General features: G+C 38.6%; 1 protein-coding gene across 4 annotated transcripts in view; it reads left to right on the forward strand.

The window, feature by feature from the left end:
- The window catches only part of rcan2 (regulator of calcineurin 2), a 362,913-nt gene that overhangs the window by 188,478 nt on the left and 152,407 nt on the right, over positions 1-22,028 (forward strand). The window contains exon 1 of one of the 4 annotated variants that reach the window (XM_072556994.1): positions 4,776-5,077. The exons of the other annotated variants lie outside the window; for them this stretch is intronic. Coding sequence (XP_072413095.1) covers positions 4,991-5,077 — 87 coding nt within the window. The 5' untranslated portion in view covers positions 4,776-4,990. Of the gene's footprint in view, positions 1-4,775; positions 5,078-22,028 lie in introns of those variants that run through there. 4 annotated transcript variants of the gene reach the window in all.

A 22,028-nucleotide genomic window follows, 5' to 3' on the forward strand; every position in this document is an offset into this window, starting at 1 on the left:
ACTGTACAAAACAGTACTGAGTCAGTGAGAGACAGTATAAAACACTAAGTCAAAGAGAGAGAGAGAGAGTAGTTTGGATTGGCTTTTCTCAAATAATTTCCAAGAATCCAGTTGGAAATCTATCTAGTTTATATTTAAAATAGATTTGACATTCTTTCTAACAATATTCTCAGATTCTTTACTCTCTGACCCTTGACATTATAAACTTACAGAAAATTTTTTTTTAGAAAAGACAAGATTGAAGAAAGACCTGTGTTCTCAAATAGTTGCTTAGTTGGATCCTGTAAGAGGAAAGATTTGCCCTTTATAAATTTTAGTGAAAAACATGAACATGAATAAAAAGTGTGTATAACTTCTTCATACTCTGATCTACTTTGGTATTAAAATAATTAATAGCAGAAACTTCGCCACTTACGTTTCCCTAAGTTATTGTGATATCATAAAAATAACATTAATCACATGTACTTCTTGTGATTAGCTGCTCTGGAGATTCCGTTGGTAATGCAGAATCACTGAAGTGTTATGAGGCTATACATCCCATCATGCCTGCGCTAGCTCTTTAAATGAGCATCATTACCTGCTGCTAATGTCTGCTTCCCCCACCCCACACCCCCCGCCTCCCCACCCCCGTACCCTTACACATTATTTTTACAAATGGTCTAATTACAGGAATTTTTCATGTTTAAGCCCTGGTTTGTGCTGAGTTATCCAATCTCAATTATGATAAATGCTCCATTTGTCCTCTGCAAAACAGGAGAGGGATAAACAAAATTACAATCATGGTTCTCTATTTTGAAAAAGAACAGCTGTATTCACTTAATGTCGACCACAACACTGTGGAACCTTGATCAAATGACCTAACCTCTTACCTTATGATGGGGTGAAGCTCAGTAATGTAAGAAGCTATAGATGGTTAGGGCTATCATACTATCTTGAGAACCACCTGGGGTTGAGATGATTGACTGTGATGACATTTAGTGTGGATGTTTTGAACTGCTGTTAATTAATATCTAACTTGATGGATATGATGTCCTAGTCCCATGACTTGGTTGGTACTGTAAGGCAGCAGTGATAGGAGTAAGACATATTCTACTTAGCTCCTCGTGAGCATTTTCTGTAAATCATCTTGTATTTAAATGAAAGACCAATGTTATTTGTTTCACCAATCCTTTTGAGTAATTAATATATTTACTTTTAAAAGAACAATGTAACACAGTGGTATGCTGAGGGCAGAGGTTTTGAAGATGTTTGATTTTCAAGCAAATCATCTAACACATGCCATTAGTATGGTTTTGAAAATATGGCTGTGAAGTATACATGCCTCAAATCTTATATATCCAGCTGAAGAAAAGTGTATAAGAGAAACAATTATCTAAAATGCCTTGGTTTCTGTAAGGATAACTCTGTCATTCTTATAATAGATTATTGACCATTGCCCATAGTTTATCCGGATTTTTAATACTGTTGTTGGACAGATATGATTTGTTCAAGCTTTGGAGGTCTTCATTCACTATTGCAATTTTGAGTTTAATTATGTCTTTACCTGGTTTGGAAATATCAGATCCAAAAAACAATTCTCAGGGAGTTTCATTGCTTTCTAATTGAGTGTTGAAAGTTATGTGTTTTTTTTGCATGATTTTTAATGCTATCTGAAAGTTCTAGCAACAATTCAAGTTTTTCCCTGTACTTCTAGAGTTAATTTGACTCTAGTTGCATTAGGAGAAAATGAGGACTGCAGATGCTGGAGATCAGAGCTGAAAATGTGTTGCTGGAAAAGCGCAGCAGGTCAGGCAGCATCCAAGGAGCAGGAGAATCGACATTTTGGGCATGAGCGCTTCTTCAGTTGCCCCAACTGCCACTGCCTTATCTGATCATAGGTTACTGCTTAATTGCAGTGGTGGCACTGTTGAGCACTGATTTTTTACATTGCTTCTAGCTTTACCTACTTTAAATCTTGGTTTACCTCATTTTACATAAAACTGACAGACTTCATTACTGCTGAATCTAAAAACTGAAAACTGGGACGGGAAGAAGAATTTATCCAGTAACAGCTAAGCGAAGGTTGTAAGAACATTTTTTTTTAATTGATTAATTTACCCTTTTCTGCAGTCTGCACCATTCCATGGCAAAATAATTTTATGGGTGGGACTTAGATGTAAAGTTCAATCTCAGAAAGAAGTTGAAAAGTATCATCCACTTGGTACTTCCAGCCGGAGAGGATCACAAATGCTTCAGTCTTTTCTGTTGTATATGCACTGGGCTATATCACCACTGAACATGGGATCGTGCTTGGAGCTTCCTTCACCTAGCGGTTTAATCAACCAATACCTTTCCAGAGCAGATGTGGCTAGATGGCAAGGTTTTGATCTGATTTTATGTTGTGAGATTATTTAGCATTGTCTATTGTATGCTCTTTCCCTGTTTAGCATACATGTTGACCTGAGCTGAATGTTTATCAGGTTAAATCAGCTTTTTGTTGCTCTTGGCACATTCGTCTGCACTCTTCATTGAATGAAGTTTGAACCCTTGGCCTAACGTTAAAGGTAGAGTGAGGGATAACATGGGTTATGAGGTTACAAATTGGAGATGAACATAATCCTGTTGTTGATGTTCTACAGGACTCATGAATTCAATTTTGAGCTATTCAGCCTTTTCTGAGTCTATCCCATTTAGCGTAGTGTTGGTGCCAGACAACATGGTGGAGCATATCTTTAGATGGGCCTACATCTCCATGAGGACTCTGCAGTGGTCACTTGTACCAGTGCTGTTATGGACAGATACACCTGGGGATAGATTGAGGGGGTGGATTGATGAGGGTGAAGTCATGTAAGTTTTTTTGTCATTTCATTATAGTTCTCTCATCAGATATGTCAGGATTTTGCCAGCTCAGTCATCAGTGGTAGAACCAAGCCACTCTTGTTAATGGCAAATACACCAGTTAAATGATGACTGACAGTTAATTACCAAGTTCTGTTTGAGTTTTAAGAGAGTCAGGTTGACTCTGGTCACATAATTTCCCTGAGAAATGAATCAAAGAATACCTGTCACCTATTTTGTTGAAGTGAAACAAGCACACTATGTTTACTGTTCTTTTCCTTCACAAAAAAATGGAGCCTCTATTTGAGTTTTACAGTGTGTTTTGAGTTTTGCGGGAATGGGCTGCTTAAGTATGATCAGATTGTTGTGAACAGACAAAGGGATTTACTGTTCAATACGATCCATCTGATGGATTTTTACAACTGTCCACTGGTCCTTTTGTTCATTATTACTGAGACTGAGTTTTCACTCCTTGTTTTGATAAATATTAGCTGCCAAGATTCTCTACAGTAAAGCATTTTGTGAGCATCCTAATATTGTGAAATATTCAAAGGGAAAATCTGAGTGGAATATTTGTTAGGAAAGAAAATATTGTGGTGACAAGTCACATTGAGCTACATTTTAGCAGCTAATGTCAGTTTTCTTTTTGTTAAATATGCAAGTGACTGAACATCATAGTGTGTGTATTTTGTGTTAACTATTAACTGGCAGTGACATTTGAGTGAAAACTTTCTTGAAGGTGTGCCTGCAGCACCAGCATAATATTGATGCAGAATTTTGCTTAAAGTGCAAGAGTGGGAGACAGCTCAAGGAAAATCATGGCCTAGGTGTATATGCAAAGCTGCTAATATGGCCGCCCAGTTAAATCTAAATCCACAAAGGGTTTATATTCATCATTTGCTGGCGTCATTTCTGTCAATTTGCATCATGGCACACACATTTAATCACTAAAGATGAAAGAGAAAATGTACACTCATGCTGAAAGATTTACGTCAGGCATCATGATCAGATGCCAAAGATTTGCTGGAAAATGAATTGTTCAGTTAAATTATCAACATGGAAGTCTGCTGTAAGAATCATAAAACAATGTACTTTTTGATTAAGTATGTTGGGGTAAAGGTTGACCCTTGTGTTAGCAACTTGGATGATTTATTTCGGAAAGTCAGGGTGGAAGGAAGATTGGAATAATAGTTCAAAATAGCTTGAGCTGATTATTTTCAACCATCAGCATTTAAATTCGGATGCTCTTGGTCTGAGCATTCATTCATCTCAGGAACACAAAGACTAGCTTGGGAGAAAATGATACTTGTTCCTGGTGCATTGTGAGGATTGGGTTCAACGCCTAAGGAAGCAAAGGCTTTTCTAACTAACGTGTTCTTTTGCAGAAGTAATATAATCTCTGGCTTTCGTTCTTATATAAAGAACCAAGATCAAAATGTCAGGAGAGAATGCCCATTTAGGTACAAATTTACATGAATTAGTTTTCCCCTTGACACAATGAGAAGAGCATCATGAAATGTATCCATTTACCAGTATTAAATTCACAGAAACTGTGATTTTGTTACTTTTATAATGTCTGTGATTTTACAGAACACCATTCTTGTGTTTTGGGAATGAGCCAGTGGGAAATAAATATTTTCATGTAAGGCAAAAAGAGCTCCACATATCAAAAAAAATTGGTATTTTAGCTTAAATGGTGGATATTTCCTATTATCAAAGAAATGAGAGTGCAGTGTTTTTGTATGATTGTAAACATTTGAGTGCCAAGTTACAGTAGATATGAATCAGAACCTGCTCTGTGGCAGACAGCACTGTTTTGATGGATAGGCCTAACTCAGATTTAGCACATAATCATGTTCAGTTTGCTTCACTGAACAGCCTCAAGATAAAAGACATTAAAAAAAAGATTTGGCTGATGTCAGTCTTGCAGTGATGTCATCAGTGAGAGAGGGTGTTCAGACCTCTTTCTGCTGCAGTAGACAGAGTGAGAGCTTGAAGGAATCAGCCACTCACTGGCTGAGAGGTAACAACACTTTTGCTTTAACTTCCAAAGCTTCTGGCAGCCGGGTTTTGTGTTTTAGTTCTTGATGCAGCTTGCTCAGTCTGCCAGTTTGTAAAGTGCACTTTACAAAGCAAAATAGTTGTAGTCAGGGCAGTTTTGGTGAGTGGGAGGATGCCAGCCCTTAACATGGACTGTGAGCTTTCTACACTGCTTGCCTGTCTGGTCGATGTGGAAGTTTTTACCAGTCAAGAGATTAAGGTATACTGTTTAATATTCATTTACTTTGTCAGCTATCTGTAAATGTTTAGACTACATGTTTAATGTGATATTTATGCTTCTTCAGACTGAATGTATCTGTATAACTGTGTTATAATCTTGAGCATAATATGCTTTAAACATTGCAGGAATATGAAGAGATTTTTGTCTGTGGTAATAATTGATTGTAAAGTATGTTTAAAATTTTCCTTCCACTTTCCTGGAGGCAATTAATTGTAAGTAATAAATAATGATTAGATTCTTTCAGTTGTAGATTAACTCTTATTCTTTACTCTCTTGACAGCCACCTATATGATTGAATGTGAGTTAGCTTATTTTCCAATGCAGTTAAAGTTGGATTTTTAAATACTTCCCAAATACCTGAATCCTTTGATTTGGCTAAACCTGTCCCTTTGCTGTGTTTTTGACTTCATTTCAAAACACGTTTGGTTAGATTTCATCAATAACATAGGAAGAAGCTTGAAGAGGAATTTAAACAGCTTGCAATGAAATAAACAAATATCATTAACTGCAGATAAAGGTAAGTATGAGTACATTTCATGATTATAATAATGGAAGTGCTACAAGTTTTGTTTAGAACCACAATCTATTGCATTTTTGCTGCACAGGAGAAGAGTAATTAACAGCAACTTTAAAAATGAGCTGTGAGAGATAAGTAATATTTGGCATAATGCAAATTTTGCCATTCCTGACCTAACATTACAGAGAGTGTATGTGTGTGCAGGAGCAGCTTTACATTGTTCAGATAATTGTGCTCAACTTTCACATTTTCATTTCTATATCTCTATCTGTTGAAATGTCTTCTAGATAAATCACTGAGATGTGAAAGCAAATCAAAAAAAGTTAACATTTGAGTTAAGTGGAACAAACAATAGGTAGCAACAAACACAAACAAAAATCGACTTACACCATAATGATTCATCGATATTTTTAATTTGTTTTGTTAAAATATAGATAATATGTATGGATCAATGGGTCACTCAATTTTCTACTGCATAACTTTTCATGCTGTTTCACTTAAAAGTTTGTTCTTAACAATTTAGCATATTTGGGCAGACTGGATTTCACAAAGTTATGCCAAACCTGTTTTATCCTAGAACTGGGTCTTTCCATTTTTTTGTAAGAGATTCTCTGTAAATGAAAAATTGGATAACATGTGTTCATAACGAAAAAATACTGATCATTTCTTATTTTCATTCAGATTGGCCATGAATAAATCTTGGGTGTGGGAAAAGACAATTACTTTTGTGCAATTAAGGTATATAGTCCTGAAATAAGAATTAAGTCATATTTGTTCAGTCAGTATAAATGGAGCACCACCAGAATAATAAAACTTTTCAGTCTACAGCATGGTGATTATCCCAATTAGCTTTTAGTTCAACAGACCAACATTAGAATACCTCATCTGAGATCCTGGTCTTGCCGAAAGAGGCACGTGGGTACATAATTGTTGGAAAATCAGTCTTAGGCAATATTTAGGTAGTTAAAGATGCTGTAGAAATACAAGTCTTTTGTTTTCCTTCATTTCTTGCTTACCTCATTCCGACTATAAAAATTGTTCTATATGCGAGCTCTAAGACAAGAAAATATTGAAATAGATATCTAAAGACAAAGAGCAAAAAATTATAGAAAATAAATATATTTATCACATTAAGGTTGATAACATACTCAGTTTTTTTTTCACTCCCCATGGAGTTACATTTGCTAGTAACCAATGTTAATACTGAGTATGTGTGTAACCAAGTATTGTTTATAACACATGAAAATAATTTTAAAACAGCTCTAGAGAACAATCTCCATTTCATCATTGTTTTGAATGGTGATATTTTTCTTTCCTTATAAAATTTACTGTCAGCCTTTTACAGAGCATCATTATGACATGTTATGGAGGATTCAAGGTCCCAACTTTGCTGTTGTCAGAGGTTAAACATATTTTCTGTCAGCGTTATAATTTTAGTTTGTCTTGGATTCCAGTGCTTATACTTGAGGAGCAAAGCAGACAAAATGAATATGGGTTTATAGGTTTCCATTTCCCCAGTAGCAACAAATAGGTTCCTAAGTGATAGTCTGGCTGGTGTAGTACATGTCCATTTTATTTTGTGTTTTGAAAGCAAGTTTTTAAAAAAAAATAACAGTGTTAGCAAACACCTAAATTTTTGCCCAAAACAGGATGGGCCAATGTAAATTGGCTGTTTTACTCCTTATTAATAACTATTACGAGAACTTCAACAATAATTGATGAGTAGCGCAGAATCTTCTAGGGTTCTGAGTGAAGTGGATTAGGATGAAATTTGTGACAGAACTAGATGAGAAGTTTGGTGAGGTCAACCTTGATGTTAGGAACATCTCATTGCATCTTTAATGCCTTTGCCAATGGGTGAGATGAATTTCCTGCCATAAAGCAGTGAGTTGCCAATGAATAAGAGGTATCACTTGTTAAATATTTATTAAAGACACAACTAGCTTAATTAATATTCATCTTCCTATCTAAACAAATGCAGTAAACAAGATAGATCTTCAGAAGTCTCACCATGGAAGTCAAAGCAGGTACCTCATAATTTCATCTCACTATTGGCTATGACAATCCTCCAGGTTGCACAACATCTCAGAGTGTGATGCACAGGTATCAAATGCATCCCATGTCCATGGAGATTGGCATCCAATAATTGTCAACTCCTCATGACAATCATGGCATTCGTCTAAGTCACTTGTAGGGTGACTAGAAAGCACAAACTTGCACTGCATTGTGCATCAGCAACCAGCAATGTGAAGGCTACAGTTAGGTTACTTTGCGTACAGGTGGACACCCAGCTGATAGATTGGACCAGACTGCATCTCAGCGCTGCTCACTTGCTCTCTTAGTGCTTATTATCCATGCCTTGCTCTGTCACATAACCAGGCAGCTTGCATTGCCGGTCAGCAGTCTTCAGGCAAGAGGCCAGGCATCTTACTGTCTGGCAGTGTGCTATGTCAGTCTCATACCAACTATTTATGGGGAAGACACGTTGCATGTGCAGCAAGCAGGCAGCCATGTCTGAATGTTTCAGGGGAGTAGTCCTCAGCAAAGTTCATGGAGGAACCTGTCAGTCAGGTGATCCTGGCACAGCAAGGGCAGCCTCCCATACCAGTTCAGGGCATTATCTATAGTCCTCCACCTGGTCAGGATGATCTCAGTCAAGGGATCCATGCTTCTGGAAATGGATGAAGCTTAATCCTGTAGCTCCTTAGCAGCTAGTCCAGGCAGTCAGACAGTTGCAGAACTTGCTGCATTACTGCAGCTTCTAGGCATTGGGGCTATTGCATTTTACATCTCTGTCTGCCTGTGTCTTCCTCCCTGTGCATGCAGATGAAGTCCCTGATTGTTGACATTCACAGGGTCCTCTGCCTGGGGCTGAGCAGGTACCTGATCTCTGTCAGTCCTCAGAGTGCCAGTGGATATTTGTGGAGGTTGTACTCCCAAACATTCAAACATTTAGGTGTCAGGATCTCAGCTTGTGGAAGTGCAGATAGCAGCATTAACGATATTCCATCTGAGACATTGGTACTTCGCATATAAAGGAGATAGCGCCTCGGAGCCAGCTGTGTCTTTGTGAAGGTGGAGGACAAGCTGTTGGTATCTACCAGATAAAGAGAGAGAGGGCATCATGGTCAGCAGTTAGAAGTAGAGTTCAATGATGGAGACTGACAGAAGGTTATATTGAGACTGACAGTGGAATGAAGTGGTACTTACTCAGTTGGAGGGACATCAACATCTCTACATTCATGCAGGAGTAGTCCTGGTCTACTGTGAGGGTCTTCTGGGATACAGAACCTGATATCAGGTTCTCCCTCACCAGTCTGGGCCCTTTTTGCCCTTTTGTGAACTGTATTCTCCTGGAATGAGAGAAAGGGAGGAATTGAGTGAGGTCACAATTGGTGGCACAGCTCTTTGTGCGGGTGCAGGTGGGTGAGAGATGGTGAGGTGTTCAGAAGGAAGCTTAGAGAGCGGGCAAAGTTACTAATGTCGGGGGAGATGTACATGCAGATGAAAGACGATGTTGCAGGCTATAGTGCAAGTTGCAGAACATGAGATTTGTGGAAGGTGGATGCAATAGCAAAGATGGTGAGTGCGAGGTGGCAGAGACCATAACCTTCTCTGGACTGCCTCCATTGCCAGTATATTTTCCTTCAATAAGGGGCCAATACTGTTCACAGTATTGCAGCTGTGGTCTGACTCGTATCTTGTATATTTTTAGCAAAACCTCCCTATTTTTATACTCAATTCCCTTTGAAATAAAGGCTTACATTTCATTTGCCTTCCCTAATATCTGCTGAACTTGTATGCTAGAATTTTATGATTCATGCACAAGAATTTCCAAATCTTTCTGAGCTGTAGCTTTCTTTAGTCTCTCACCATTTAAATAATATTCAGCTCCACTAGTGAATTGAATTAGCTTTATTGTCACATGTATTCAAATGAGTGCAGTGAAAAGTTTATAAGTTGCCACTTACAGCACATCCAACTTATGTTTATGCACTTCAGCAGAATCTGACATTATATTCTATCTGCTAAGTTTTAATTCATTCACCTGACGTGTCTGCAGACTGTCTGAGTCATCCTCAATATTTTCCATCTGTTTTTATATCAAGTGCAAACTTTCTTCATTCACTTGCTTCATCCAAATCATTAATATATATTGTGTCCCTAACACTTCGCCCTGTGGTACTCCACTAGTTACAGATTGCCATCCTGAAAATGCCCTCCCCATTATCCTGCTTTTTTTCATGCACTAGTTAGCCAATCCTCTATCTATGCTAATATATTATCCCCAACTTCATGGACTCTTACTAGTATCCTATTGTTTGCCTTTTGGAAATCCAAATATATGCCATCTACAGATTCCCTTTGTTTATCCTGCTTGTTATCTTCTCAAAGAATTCTCATGAATTTGCTAGGCATAATTTCCCTTTCATAAAACCATCCAAATGCTGCTTAGTTATATTTTGTACTTCTAAATGCTTAGCTATTACATCCTTTATAATAAACTCTGCAAGTGACTAGGATTGACTATACTCACATCAATTGTACATACTATTTTTCATTCACTGCATTTTCAGGAGAAATCACCCTACCTTTGTTGGAGATTTTATCTAGAGCATCTCCCAGGTTCAGAAGGATAGCATGTCATTCTCCACTTAAGGATGCTGCAGCCTTCAGGATTCAATATCGAGTTCAATAAGTTTCGGGCCTGAGTACCTTTTTCTATGTCCTTCCGTCAACCTAACACACCATGTCTTGTTATCACATGAGCTGTTTTCATTACAGCCAACCTTATGTCATCCACTAATGCTCCCCAATAGCAGCTTTTCTATCTCTCCAGTTCACATTCCTTTGACCCGGAAGGTTGTTTCTGTTTTCTCTCCAGAGTTGCTGCTAAATGTGTTGAGTTACCTCAGCTATTTCTATTTTTGTTTCATTTTGCCTTTGCATCACCTGACTGTAATACCATCAGTGGGCAGTGGAATGCAGTGATGTGGAGATCATGGCACCCTGTTTTCATCTGCATGTTCTCCACACTACAAACTCATCAACAGAGACCTGTAAAATTGGCCTCAGTTAATTTGTTAGGACCCTATTTACAGAGCTTAGAGAAAAGCAAAACTAGGTACAAAATTTAGAACAAATCAGACTAATAACATTGCATAATATTACAATTTTCTTTCAAAAATAAAAGAAATAAATGTTTGTGTTGATATTCTTCATTCAGATCCATTTTAGTGTCTATTTCAACTGGTGCATGGAAAAACAAATAGAGATTCCTATTCTAACATTTGAAAAAAATACTCCCCTGCTGGATTCAGGGACAGGAAATGGTTTTCCTTTTTTAGAGGTGGGAAGTTGGGCCAGTAGAATGAAATATCTCAAATATGAGAATGGACAGATAATCATCATGACAGATAAAGATAAATTTAGAACCATGTTTATGAGAAAAGGTTGAGGACATTCTTGCTGACATTTCTGTGCACATGTTGCCTCATTGCATCTTTTATTATAACCCCATCTTTTCTGTGTACTTCCTAATACATGGAAAATTCAGCAAAACAAAATGACTAACCTCAGGACTAGTACAGATCAGTATTTGTCTTTGGGAAACAATATTTTCTCTGTTGTAAGTGGAAAATATGGAAGAGGCTTAACTGTCTGAAACAATTATTTTCAGTGTGGACTTTTTCAAGACCTTTGTTTCTCTTCTTTGTTCAGCAGGACCAGTGGTGTTGACAGGACTTTATTCTGAGGTTGTTTGCATTTCAGCTTGCCAGACCAACAAATTGATTTCACAAGGGCTATTTTTTTAAAATCAAAACTTCACAATAAGAGCAAAACAGGAAGAGCTGGTTCTGTATCCAAATAGTTAGTTCTCCCGTATTCCATGTGACCTAACCTTGCTAACCAGTGTATCATGCAGCACCTTGTCAAACACCTTACTGAAGTCTATAAAGATCACATCCACTGCTCTGCCCTAATCAATCCTCTTCTTCAGAAAACTCAATCAAGTTAGTGAGACATGCTTTCCCATCCTTGCCTTTCCAAATAGGTGTAAATCCTGTCCCTTAGGATTCCCTCCAACAACTTGCCTATGACTGATGTGAGGCTCACTGTTTTTTTCCTTATCACCTTTCTAAAAAGTGGCACCATGTTAGCCAACCTCCAATCTTCCGGTACCTCACCTGTGACTATCGATGATACAAATATGTCAGCAAGGGGCCCAGCAATCTCTTCCCTTGTTTCCCACAGAGTTTGAGGGTACATCTGATCAGCTCCTGGTGACTTATCCACCTTTGTGTATTAAGTCATCCAGCACCTTCTGCTCTGTAATACAGGTATAATATTTTTAGGATGTCACCATCTATTTCCTCACATTCTATGTCTTTCATATCCTTCTCAACAGTAAACACTGATGCAAAATACGTGTTTAATATCTCACCCATCTCCTGTGGTTCCACACATGGGTGGCCTTGCTCATTCCCTAGTTAGCCTTTTGTCCTTAATGTATTTGTAGAATCACTTCGGATTTTCCTTAACCCTTCTTACCAAAGCTATCTCATGTCTCCCTTTTGCCCTCTTGATAGTCCTCTGTCTTGATACTATTCTTCTGCTGCTTTGCTATTCTTCTAGTGATTATCTCAATCTCTGCTGTCTATACCTGACATATGCTTCCTCCTTATTCTTCACCAAATCCTCAATTTCTCTAGTCCTCCAACATTCCCTACACCTACTAGCCTTGCCATTCACCCTAACAGGAACATACAGTCTTTGGACTCTCATTACCACATTTTTGAAAGTTTCCTATTTTTCAACTCTCCCTTTACCTGCAAACATTTGCACCCAATCAACATTTGAAAGATCTTGCCTAATACCATCAAAATTGGCCTACTTCCAATTTAGAATTTTAACTTTTTGATCCACTCTATCCTTTCCAATCACTATTTTAAAACTAATAGTATTATGGTCACTGACCCCAAAGTGGTCCCCCACTGACACCTCAGTCACCTGCCCTGCCTTACTTCCCAAGAGTAGGTCAAGTTTTGTACTTTCTGTAGTAGGTACATCCACATACTGAATCAAAAAATCTTCTTGTGCACTCCTAACAAATTCCTCTCCATCCAAGCCCTTGGCAGTCTACGGCAGTCCCAGCCTATCTTTGGAAAATTAAAATGCCCTACCATAACCACCCTATTATTGTCACAGATAACTGAAATCTCCTTACAAATTTGTTTCTCAATTTCCAGCTGACTGCTTTTTTGGGGGTGGGGGTGGGGGTGGGATGTGTCTATAGTACAGTTCCAATAAGGTGATCCTCCCTTTCTTATTTTTCTGTTCCACCCAAATTACTTCCCTGGATGTATTACCAGGAATATCCTCCTTAAGTGCAGCAGTTATGTTTTCCATAATCAGAAACACTGCTCCCCTTTCTATCCTTCCTCTAGCATCTTTACTGTGGAGCACTAAGCTGCCAGTCCTTTCATCCCTGAGCTATGTCTCTGTAATTGCTATATATCCCAGTCCCATGTTCCCAACCTTGCCATCATATCATCTGCCTTAACTATTAAGCCTTTTGTTTTGAAATAAATGGAGTTTAATTTATCAGTCCTGCCTCATTCTCTGCTTTGTTCCTGTCTGCCCCAACTGTTTGACTTACTCCTTTTCCCAACTGTATCAGCCTTAGACTGCTCTTTTTCCTCAATTCCTCCCTGGGTGCCAAATACTACCCCTACCCCGCTCTACCACCATCACCACCCACAGCCGCACATTCATCTGCTCTAACCTCCTTTTCCTACCGTCACCTCCTTGTGGCACTAGGAGTAATCCAGATATTCCTACCCTCAAGGACCTCTTGTTAGAATTCCTGCCTAACTTGCTATGTTCTCTCTTCAGAATCTCATCCTTATCCCTTCCTACATCATTAGTTCCAATGTTTACAACAACCTCCTGCTGGTCCTTCTTCCATTTGAGAATATTCTGCACTCTCTGAGAGTCCTTGACCCTGGCAACAGGTAGGCAACACACCATTCTGATGTCTCCCTTTTGGGGGCAGAACACCTGTTGTGCTCTTACATTGCCCTGAGAGGCCATCACCCTGGTATTATCCAAAACAGCATAATTGTTTGAGATAGGGATAGCTACAGGAGACTCCTGCACTAGCTACTTCTGAGACCTCAAATCAAAAATACCTAAAACTCAATAGTCTTTTCAAAGTGGACCCAAACAAACTTGTAGACACGCTGAGTTTGGGCCCTTTTGAAAATGATTTTGCTCTTAGAACCTTTCAGGCCCAAACAGACCTGAACGGATCTATAATGATAAATATGTCTGAAAACCAAAAATATCCTTTTATTGAAAATCATTTGGTCCCAAGGTTTTTGGATAAAAGGATTTCCAATCTATATAAATGCCTTGGTGTCATGGTATGTTTTCAGTTGACATGACAAGGAGGCAATTATCGTGTACAATGTAGTACTTCTGGAATTCTTGAGGGCATAATTTTTAACATCCATTCTTGGACAGTCAGTGATCTGCTAGATGGATGACATTGAATCTGACAAGAAACAGCTACAGCAATTGACTTATCATGGCCTAAATTGTAAGAGTTTTGCTCTATCTCTTAACAAAAAGTTAGTAACTTACTCCACCTATTTGCAATGTCAGCCATTTTATACCAACATTATGGAATTGTCTTTTGTTCCAATATGGGAAGATTCCAACTTTGTTTCAGTGAGTGACTTGCAGGCTATGTCTTTGAAAAACAAATTTCACCCCATCCTTCATGTTCCTTTCTGTATTGCTGTACCTATAACCACTATGATCTTTCAGTCTACCTCTGGTCCCAACATCCTCACTTCATCCCCAGAGCCCATGACTTTGGAAATGCCCAAGCCCTTGTTGATCTTATATTCATCCCATATGGCAGCCAAAGGTACTGTGACCTATTTAAGTCTCTCCTTCTTATTCACCCAGCCCCTTCCTATTCACAATGAGGTCTCACTCTCCTATCTTTAATTGTACCCTATCACTGTTACCATTCCCTCAGTGACCTAATACAATAAAACTTATCCCTGGACTTGAGTTGCTCCCTTTCCAGGGTATTCCATGGACTGCCCTCTGATAAATTCCCTCACCAATATTGATCAAATCCCCAAGACAAACAGTGTTGGAATTCTGGACTGACTTAGTGGGATAGGGCATACTATCCATAGCCCAGTCGCCAAACTAATGTCTCCATAGCACCCCAACTGATTTCCCTGTAATCCTTGGACTTGCTGCACTTCACCTTCAGGACTGATTGTGACCCAATCCTTAACCTATATCTGAGTCAGGAGAACTGAGTTAAGAACTACCTGTGCCTGAGGTGTGTAATAGCATCAATGAACAGGTTGAAGAGAAAGTATCTAAAAATTGGGAAAAATAGTATAAACAGTTGTAGGTTTTTCATCCCAGATACTCAAGTTCTGTAATGGGAATTCAAGTTAAATGGCATTCTGCTGTTCATTATAAATATTAGGGTGAGATACATAAAGCCATCGGTAGAATTTTGACTATCATTGAAATTTTGAGTAGTTTCAAGAATCACACACCAGGATTTTTTTCTTTTAATGTTCAGAATTGCTTTTACACCTAAGTGAATGCTTTTCTCCCCATCGCCAAAGAGCTGTTTTTTTTCCCCATTAACTATCACCAGTAAATTACCCATGTTTCCACCTGAATAATTTATGTACAAAAAGGGCAATGCAAACCTATCAAATTTAAGGAGAGTGGAAAAGGGGAGATAAAGCACTGCACTTCCTATGGTGTCCATGTCTCTGTATAGGCACCAAGAGTATTGGTGGACATCATGTGCTCCCTCTCCAAGGACACCCAGCAAAAATGTAACCACAGAAGAGGGCCTGCCAGTCAGCAGATATGACCCCCTTCCACAGCCTGGCCACGTCCAGGAGCAGACCCATGAAGAAGCTCTCTGATTTGCCCATACCCCTCTGCACCAGATAGCCAAAGATCAGGATCCTGGGGCTCAAGTGCAACCAAAGACGTAACAAAAGATTTTTCAAAAAACTAAAAACGGGTGTAATCACCCATAATGGAGAAGGTCTTTTCCCAGGGGTGGGGGAGTCCAGAACTAGAGGGCATAGGTTTAGGGTGAGAGGGGAAAGATATAAAATGGGATCTAAGGGGCAACTTTTTCACAGAGGGTGGTGTGTGTATGGAATGAGCTACCAGAGGAAGTGGTGGAGGCTGGTACAATTGCAACACTTAAAAGGCATCTGGATGGGTATATGAATAGGAAGGGTTTAGTGGGATATGGGCCCAAGTGCTGGTAATGGAACTAGATTAATTTAGGTTTGGACCAAAGGGTCTGTTTCCATGCTGTAAATCTCTATGACTTTAATTATAATTCACATAATTCACAAACTGCATAGCATTACAAAATAAATAGTTGAGCTGGACGACATACAGGGTTATTTTCTTTAATTTATCCTATTTTTTAAATCAACTGTTACCTGTTTGGGAATGTCATTACACTCATCTGGAACAGGTAATAACATGTAGGGTGTTTTTCTACTTGAACTATTTTTCCAATAAACCTGTTCATAGATGTTCTTGCACACCTCTGGTGAGACTGGAACCTGCCCACCCAATTCAGGGGTAGAAATACTGTACCACGAGAGGGCAGATAAATCTGTTCCTTACAACCTAGCACTATACTTCCCTTACCCTTATTTCAGAATTAAAGCCATTTAACAAATTTATAGTTGCTATAATCTCACTTTTACCACTTTATCCACCACAAACCAACAGTGTACATACAGTAAGATGGATGTCCTAATCCATACACAGTATTGATATATTCATCAAAGCATTAAGTTCTACTGAAATGCAAATATTTTTAATCAACCTGTTCAGTTGTGTTATGATGTACCCTCTGGAAAATGTGGGACATGAACCCAGGTCTGCTGACCCAGCAGTCAGGACATCTACCACCGTGTTACAAAAGTCCCACCTTCTCTTGAATGTACCCTTAGAATATCAGCTTGTAGTCAAACACGTAATTGATTGCCAGTAAAGTTGCTGCATAATTCAATTTACACAGTATGAATCGAGATGAGACACTTTATTATACAAGGTTTGAAAAGTAAAGCACAATTCTATATATAATAAGAATAGAGTGCTCGGAAATCAGAAACAAAAACGGAAATTGCTGGAGAGGCTCAGTAGGTTGGCAGCATCTGTGGAGAAAATCAGAGTTAATGTTTTAGATTAGATTAGATTAGATTACTTAGATTACTTACAGTGTGGAAACAGGCCCTTCGGCCCAACAAGTCCACACCGCCCCGCTGAAGCGCAACCCACCCATACCCCTACATCTACCCCTTACCTACACTATGGGCAATTTAGGATGGCCAATTCACCTGACCTGCACATCTTTGGACTGTGGGAGGAAACCGGAGCACCCGGAGTGACCCTTCCTCAGAGCTTTTTCAGTTATATATACAACCCATATGTTCAGAATTAACGAGTTATATATGATTGAATAGAAAAACTGTGGTCAAATACTGCACAGAGAACATGAAATAGCAGACGTGGTCAAGACAATCCCATGAAATTTCCAGCAACCCACTCAGTTAAGATGGACTGTGGGTCACTTAATCTCGTTAAAATTTTGTCTCCTTTTTGAGGGATTCAAGTTCTTTACTTTTAAGGATCTTGCCTCGAAAGTCCTTCAAAAACCACTTTCTCATGGTTTGTCTCAGGTGCTCGTGACTCAGCGACCCTTTCCTTGAGATTGTGTTCCACTTGATTCCCAAGCATGTACTCCATCTATTCTCGGTCACTCTTTCACACAGAACTAGATTCATGGAGCTGCAACTACTCCTTGGTTTTCTGAGTGATAAATAAACTGGGCCCAAATTCTTTGGCATTTGGAAAAATGTAAAGGAATATCTTCAAAATGCACTTAATTTTTGGAGAGCTTGACAGGATAGTTATTAAAAGGCTGTTTCCCTTGCTGGAGATCACAATAAAAATTCATAGAATAAGGGCATCACACATTTAAGATGAGGAGAAATTTCTTTCTCTAGAGCAGGTATGAATATTTGGAGTAGTCAATCCTTGAGAGTTGAATGTTGCTAGCTTGAGTTTGCTTAAAACGGTGATTGATAATGTTTTGGGCAATAAGGGAATCAAAGCAAACTGGGATAGATTTCGAAAATGCAGTTGATGAATAAGTTCATGATTTTATTGAAAAACTATGCTGCAGCTCTCATTCAAATGTTCATTTAAGGCTCATTAGAAAAGTTACTGATTCAGATATGTTATGAAGTTCAGAAATAAACAATACACAAGTATATTTGAGTACAATAAGGTTAAACTTAAGAATTTACCCTTTCAAATATTTATTTAGAAATGGTAGCATCAGTGAGATTTGTCCACCTTTTAAATGATCACAAAAATATCAGCATGGAGGCTAACATCACTGGACGAAAGTTGGAAAAGAACAATTTAGTTAAGTACTTATAACATTGGAAATGTATCAATTTGCAGATCTCACAGTTTGGAGGGAAGTAATGGTGCAGTGGGGTAGACCCCAATTTCACCAGTTTTGGAATCCTGTAAAATCTAGCTCAGTCAGGTTTGCACTTTCCCCCAGCAGACTGAACTGGTTTTTGTACTCATAGCTGAGGAATCCCTCCTCTATGCTGGATTTCGCTTATTATAGTCTCTCTGGGCCAAATGCAATTTAGCATCTCTTTTGAGCTGGAGTGAGTTGCAATGTGGGCCTAGTAAAGGCCCCAAAATTGCTAACAGGAAAGGTAATTGGTTCCAGAAATTATCATGTACCTATCCAAGAATGTCCATAATGTGATCCAGATATGATTGTGTGGTGCACTTTTAAACTGGATTCAACTGTTGATATTTGAGTTTTAAGTTGAATGGAAATCAAGCCAAACAGCTTCATTTGTTTCTGCCAGTGGTTGTTGGTACGAACGCTGAAAAGATATTGCAACTTACATCTAACACTTCCTTTTACAATTCAGACTCTCCCAAAAGAGCCAACATCCTGCTTAAATCTTGCTGCCTGGTTTTAAACGAGTGTCAGTAGGTTAATGCTTGGAGAGAGCATTGCCATTGAAATTTATCTCTTTAGCTTGAAATGTCCACTTGGATATATTTTCAGCAGAGATTGATGATCAACAATGAATAACAGTGACCTGACTGATTACCACTCCCTCTGCTCTGCAGTTCTGATAGCAATTAATTATCTGGTCTCAGCCAAGAAAATATAAGTGTCAACTATGAATTAAACCTGTGATCAGTGAGCCATTATTCAGATTTTGCTAGGAAGAAATAACTAGAACTATTTCAAAGCATATTGATTTGTATGTTCAGATTGGAGCAGACTTTGCTGCTTATCTTCCCAAAACATTGTTCTGCCACAGTGCAACACATGGTGTAAAATCGGGCAGAGAGGAATATCTTAAAAATGTGTTGCTGGAAAAGCGCAGCAGGTCAGGCAGCATCAAAGGAGAAGGAGAATCGATGTTTTGGGCATAAGTCCTTCTTCAGGAATGCTTATGCCCAAAACGTCGATTCTCCTTCTCCTTTGATGCTGCCTGACCTGCTGCGCTTTTCCAGCAACACATTTTTAAGCTCTGATCCCCAGCATCTGCAGTCCTCACTTCCTTCCAGAGAGGAATATCTGCCAACAAAAAAAAACTTGCCCAATTTCCTATGTTCTTTGCTCACATTCTACTCAAAATGCCGAGTACTGTGAGAAACAAACCTGCCCCATTAGCTTTCTCACATATAGCATTCAGGAATACGCAATGGACTTTTCCCAGAATCTGAATGAAATGGGCAATAACAAGAATGCTAGGAGACTGTAAAAAAACAAGATTCTCGATATTAAGGGGAAAATTGAATGTTTTTCTTCAGGTGTCAACAGCTAGATAAGAATCTCACTAGTAAGTTCAGTGGGCCATATTTGTATACATTGACACCTTTTTATTTTTAGATTTTGTTTAATTTCGGTGCAGGTAGCTGTTGTCCCAGGTACCTGTGAGAAACTAAATAATACCCATTCCTGATTTGATGGTCGGAGCAGTTAGCTGGCGATTGTAGCTCACTAGTGTCTTCTCCAAGCTTCCATGTTGGTCACCATTTCCCAACATCTCAGGATACATTGAATGGGCCATGTCTGAAAGCCCAAGCGGAGTAGTCCTTAATCCAATCAGATGGGAATATAGTGAGTCAGGGGTGTCACCACAGTCGGTCCAGGGGGTTGGCCACAGTCACATGGATGCTTTGTGGAATTGGAGTGCAAGGATCACTGTCTCTATACAACCTGTCTGGGAATTCCAGTAAATTATTTGGTAAGCTGAGGGTGAAGAGGTTGTTCCTTTCCCAATGAGGAAAGGTAAAAAGGTATCTTAAGTGAGTGAGTAGAAGCACTGTTGGCAGGAAGGATTAGTTTAGAGTTGGATGTTAGTCTTTGAAAGATGATGCTTCATTCAGTGGTTGGAGTGGTGGACCACAGTTTTGATGGGAGGTGGGTGAAGTAGCAGAGGTAGAGTGAGTGTTTCAAACAGGTGGTGGCACTTAACCCTTGCAGACCAAGGTTTCAGAGTTTTGTCTGGATGATCCTCTGAACTGTGGACACTACACTGACTCAGTTGGCTTCTTTAGACAAGGCTGACAATTTCTGGTGCTCCATATTCCTCTGGTGGTCCTGGGGAAAGAGAATTGCCCTTCCCTCCCCACCAGGATCTCCAGGTCCTTAATTATGAAATGGGGTGCTAACTTGTCATTTTCAGGCACAATGTTATCCAATTGTATATTAACGCACAAAGGACATTTCCTGGCTGACAGCATTTGAAATGCCAGGCAGCTGGGATTTAAATATGGCTTCCATGGTATGAATGGCAACTATTGCCAGCCCTGACAAGTCACTCTGACTCTGCTGAGCACAAGATTGTACAAGAGTAGGGCCATGTAAGTGGGATACATAATTAATGATGTCAGCAGTGGAGAATTGAATGAGAAAAGTTGCCAGGGTTCAGCAAGGGAAAGCCTCCATGAAACTACCTGAAATCAACACTGCCGCACAAATGGTAAAATAAACAATTAGAATTTGTTTATCTAATGACTTTGTCCATTTGTGACCTCACTTGAAACCTTGCCTATTTCAATTGTATATCAACACACAAAGGACACAAAAGATCCATTAAAAAAAAACATACTGCTTACTCATTGTGGAGAACAATTCTTCCATACATTACCTTGGATGATTTGGTTAAAGCATTTGTTTCCTTAATTCTTATATTTAACAATTATTAACCCTGACTAAAAGTGTTAATAAATTAGTTAAACTCAGGAAATGAGAAATTAAAAATACCTTTACAAATTCATGGAAAATAATTTTTTAACACTTCTGCAAGACTAAATATCATTAGACTGTGAGTGGAAGAATTTCTGAGTTTAAGGGACCAATGCTGTCAGAGTGCTTTTAGCAAGTGTTATCAATATTAATTCCTTTGCTTCAATACAGAAACATATTACTTGTTACAAGAATATTCCCAAAACATGACCTAATATATTCAAAATAAGAATGACCAATTTCATTCTGCAATATTTTTGATAATATGAAATGTTAAAATAATCGTTATTATAAGTACGGTTTGGGTGAATTCATTTTGATAGGATAATTTTATGGATATGCCTTCCCAGAGAAGAACTTTATAGTATCAGAAATACAATACATCCATGATTTTCTGACTATTAAAATGATTGGAAATTCCTTCAAAATTGTTTTTCCAATATGTGCTTGCAACGAACTCCCTGTTGTGTATGGATTTTTAATATTCCACATAAGATGATTAGTTGGAAAGCAATGGAGAAATAAAGAATACAGAAATGGCTTATTAAACACAGAATGACAAGTTGATGATACTGATTATAAGGGACTGCTGATATTCAGGTTTCTTTTCAATGTAACGAATAAAAGGTAAGTATTTCAGTAAAACAAAATGCAACCCTTTCCTCTAGAGACTTTATCTACCAACAGAGGGTGATTTTGTCTTATCTGTTGGAATCATTCCTTTGTAACTGTATAACAATTAACAGTATAAGACAGGAGAAAATGTTTAGACTGACCATATTGAGTCAACACATCAGAGCTGTACTATTAATCCACTAATGGGATTATGACTTTGAGTGCATTTGTTGAAAATACAGTTTCAATAGTGGGAAAAACAATGCAGCTGCGCACAAGGCATCTACTCTAATTAGCCTTTTACAAATTCTTAAACAAACAATATGTCACTTCACCGGTTCAAACACCAGTTGATGAATATGCTTGGTCATTACCGTTGGATAATACTGGTGGTTAATGCCACTGGTTAA

The sequence above is a fragment of the Chiloscyllium punctatum genome, chromosome 3, assembly GCF_047496795.1.
Source record: "Chiloscyllium punctatum isolate Juve2018m chromosome 3, sChiPun1.3, whole genome shotgun sequence".
Taxonomy (NCBI): domain Eukaryota; kingdom Metazoa; phylum Chordata; class Chondrichthyes; order Orectolobiformes; family Hemiscylliidae; genus Chiloscyllium; species Chiloscyllium punctatum.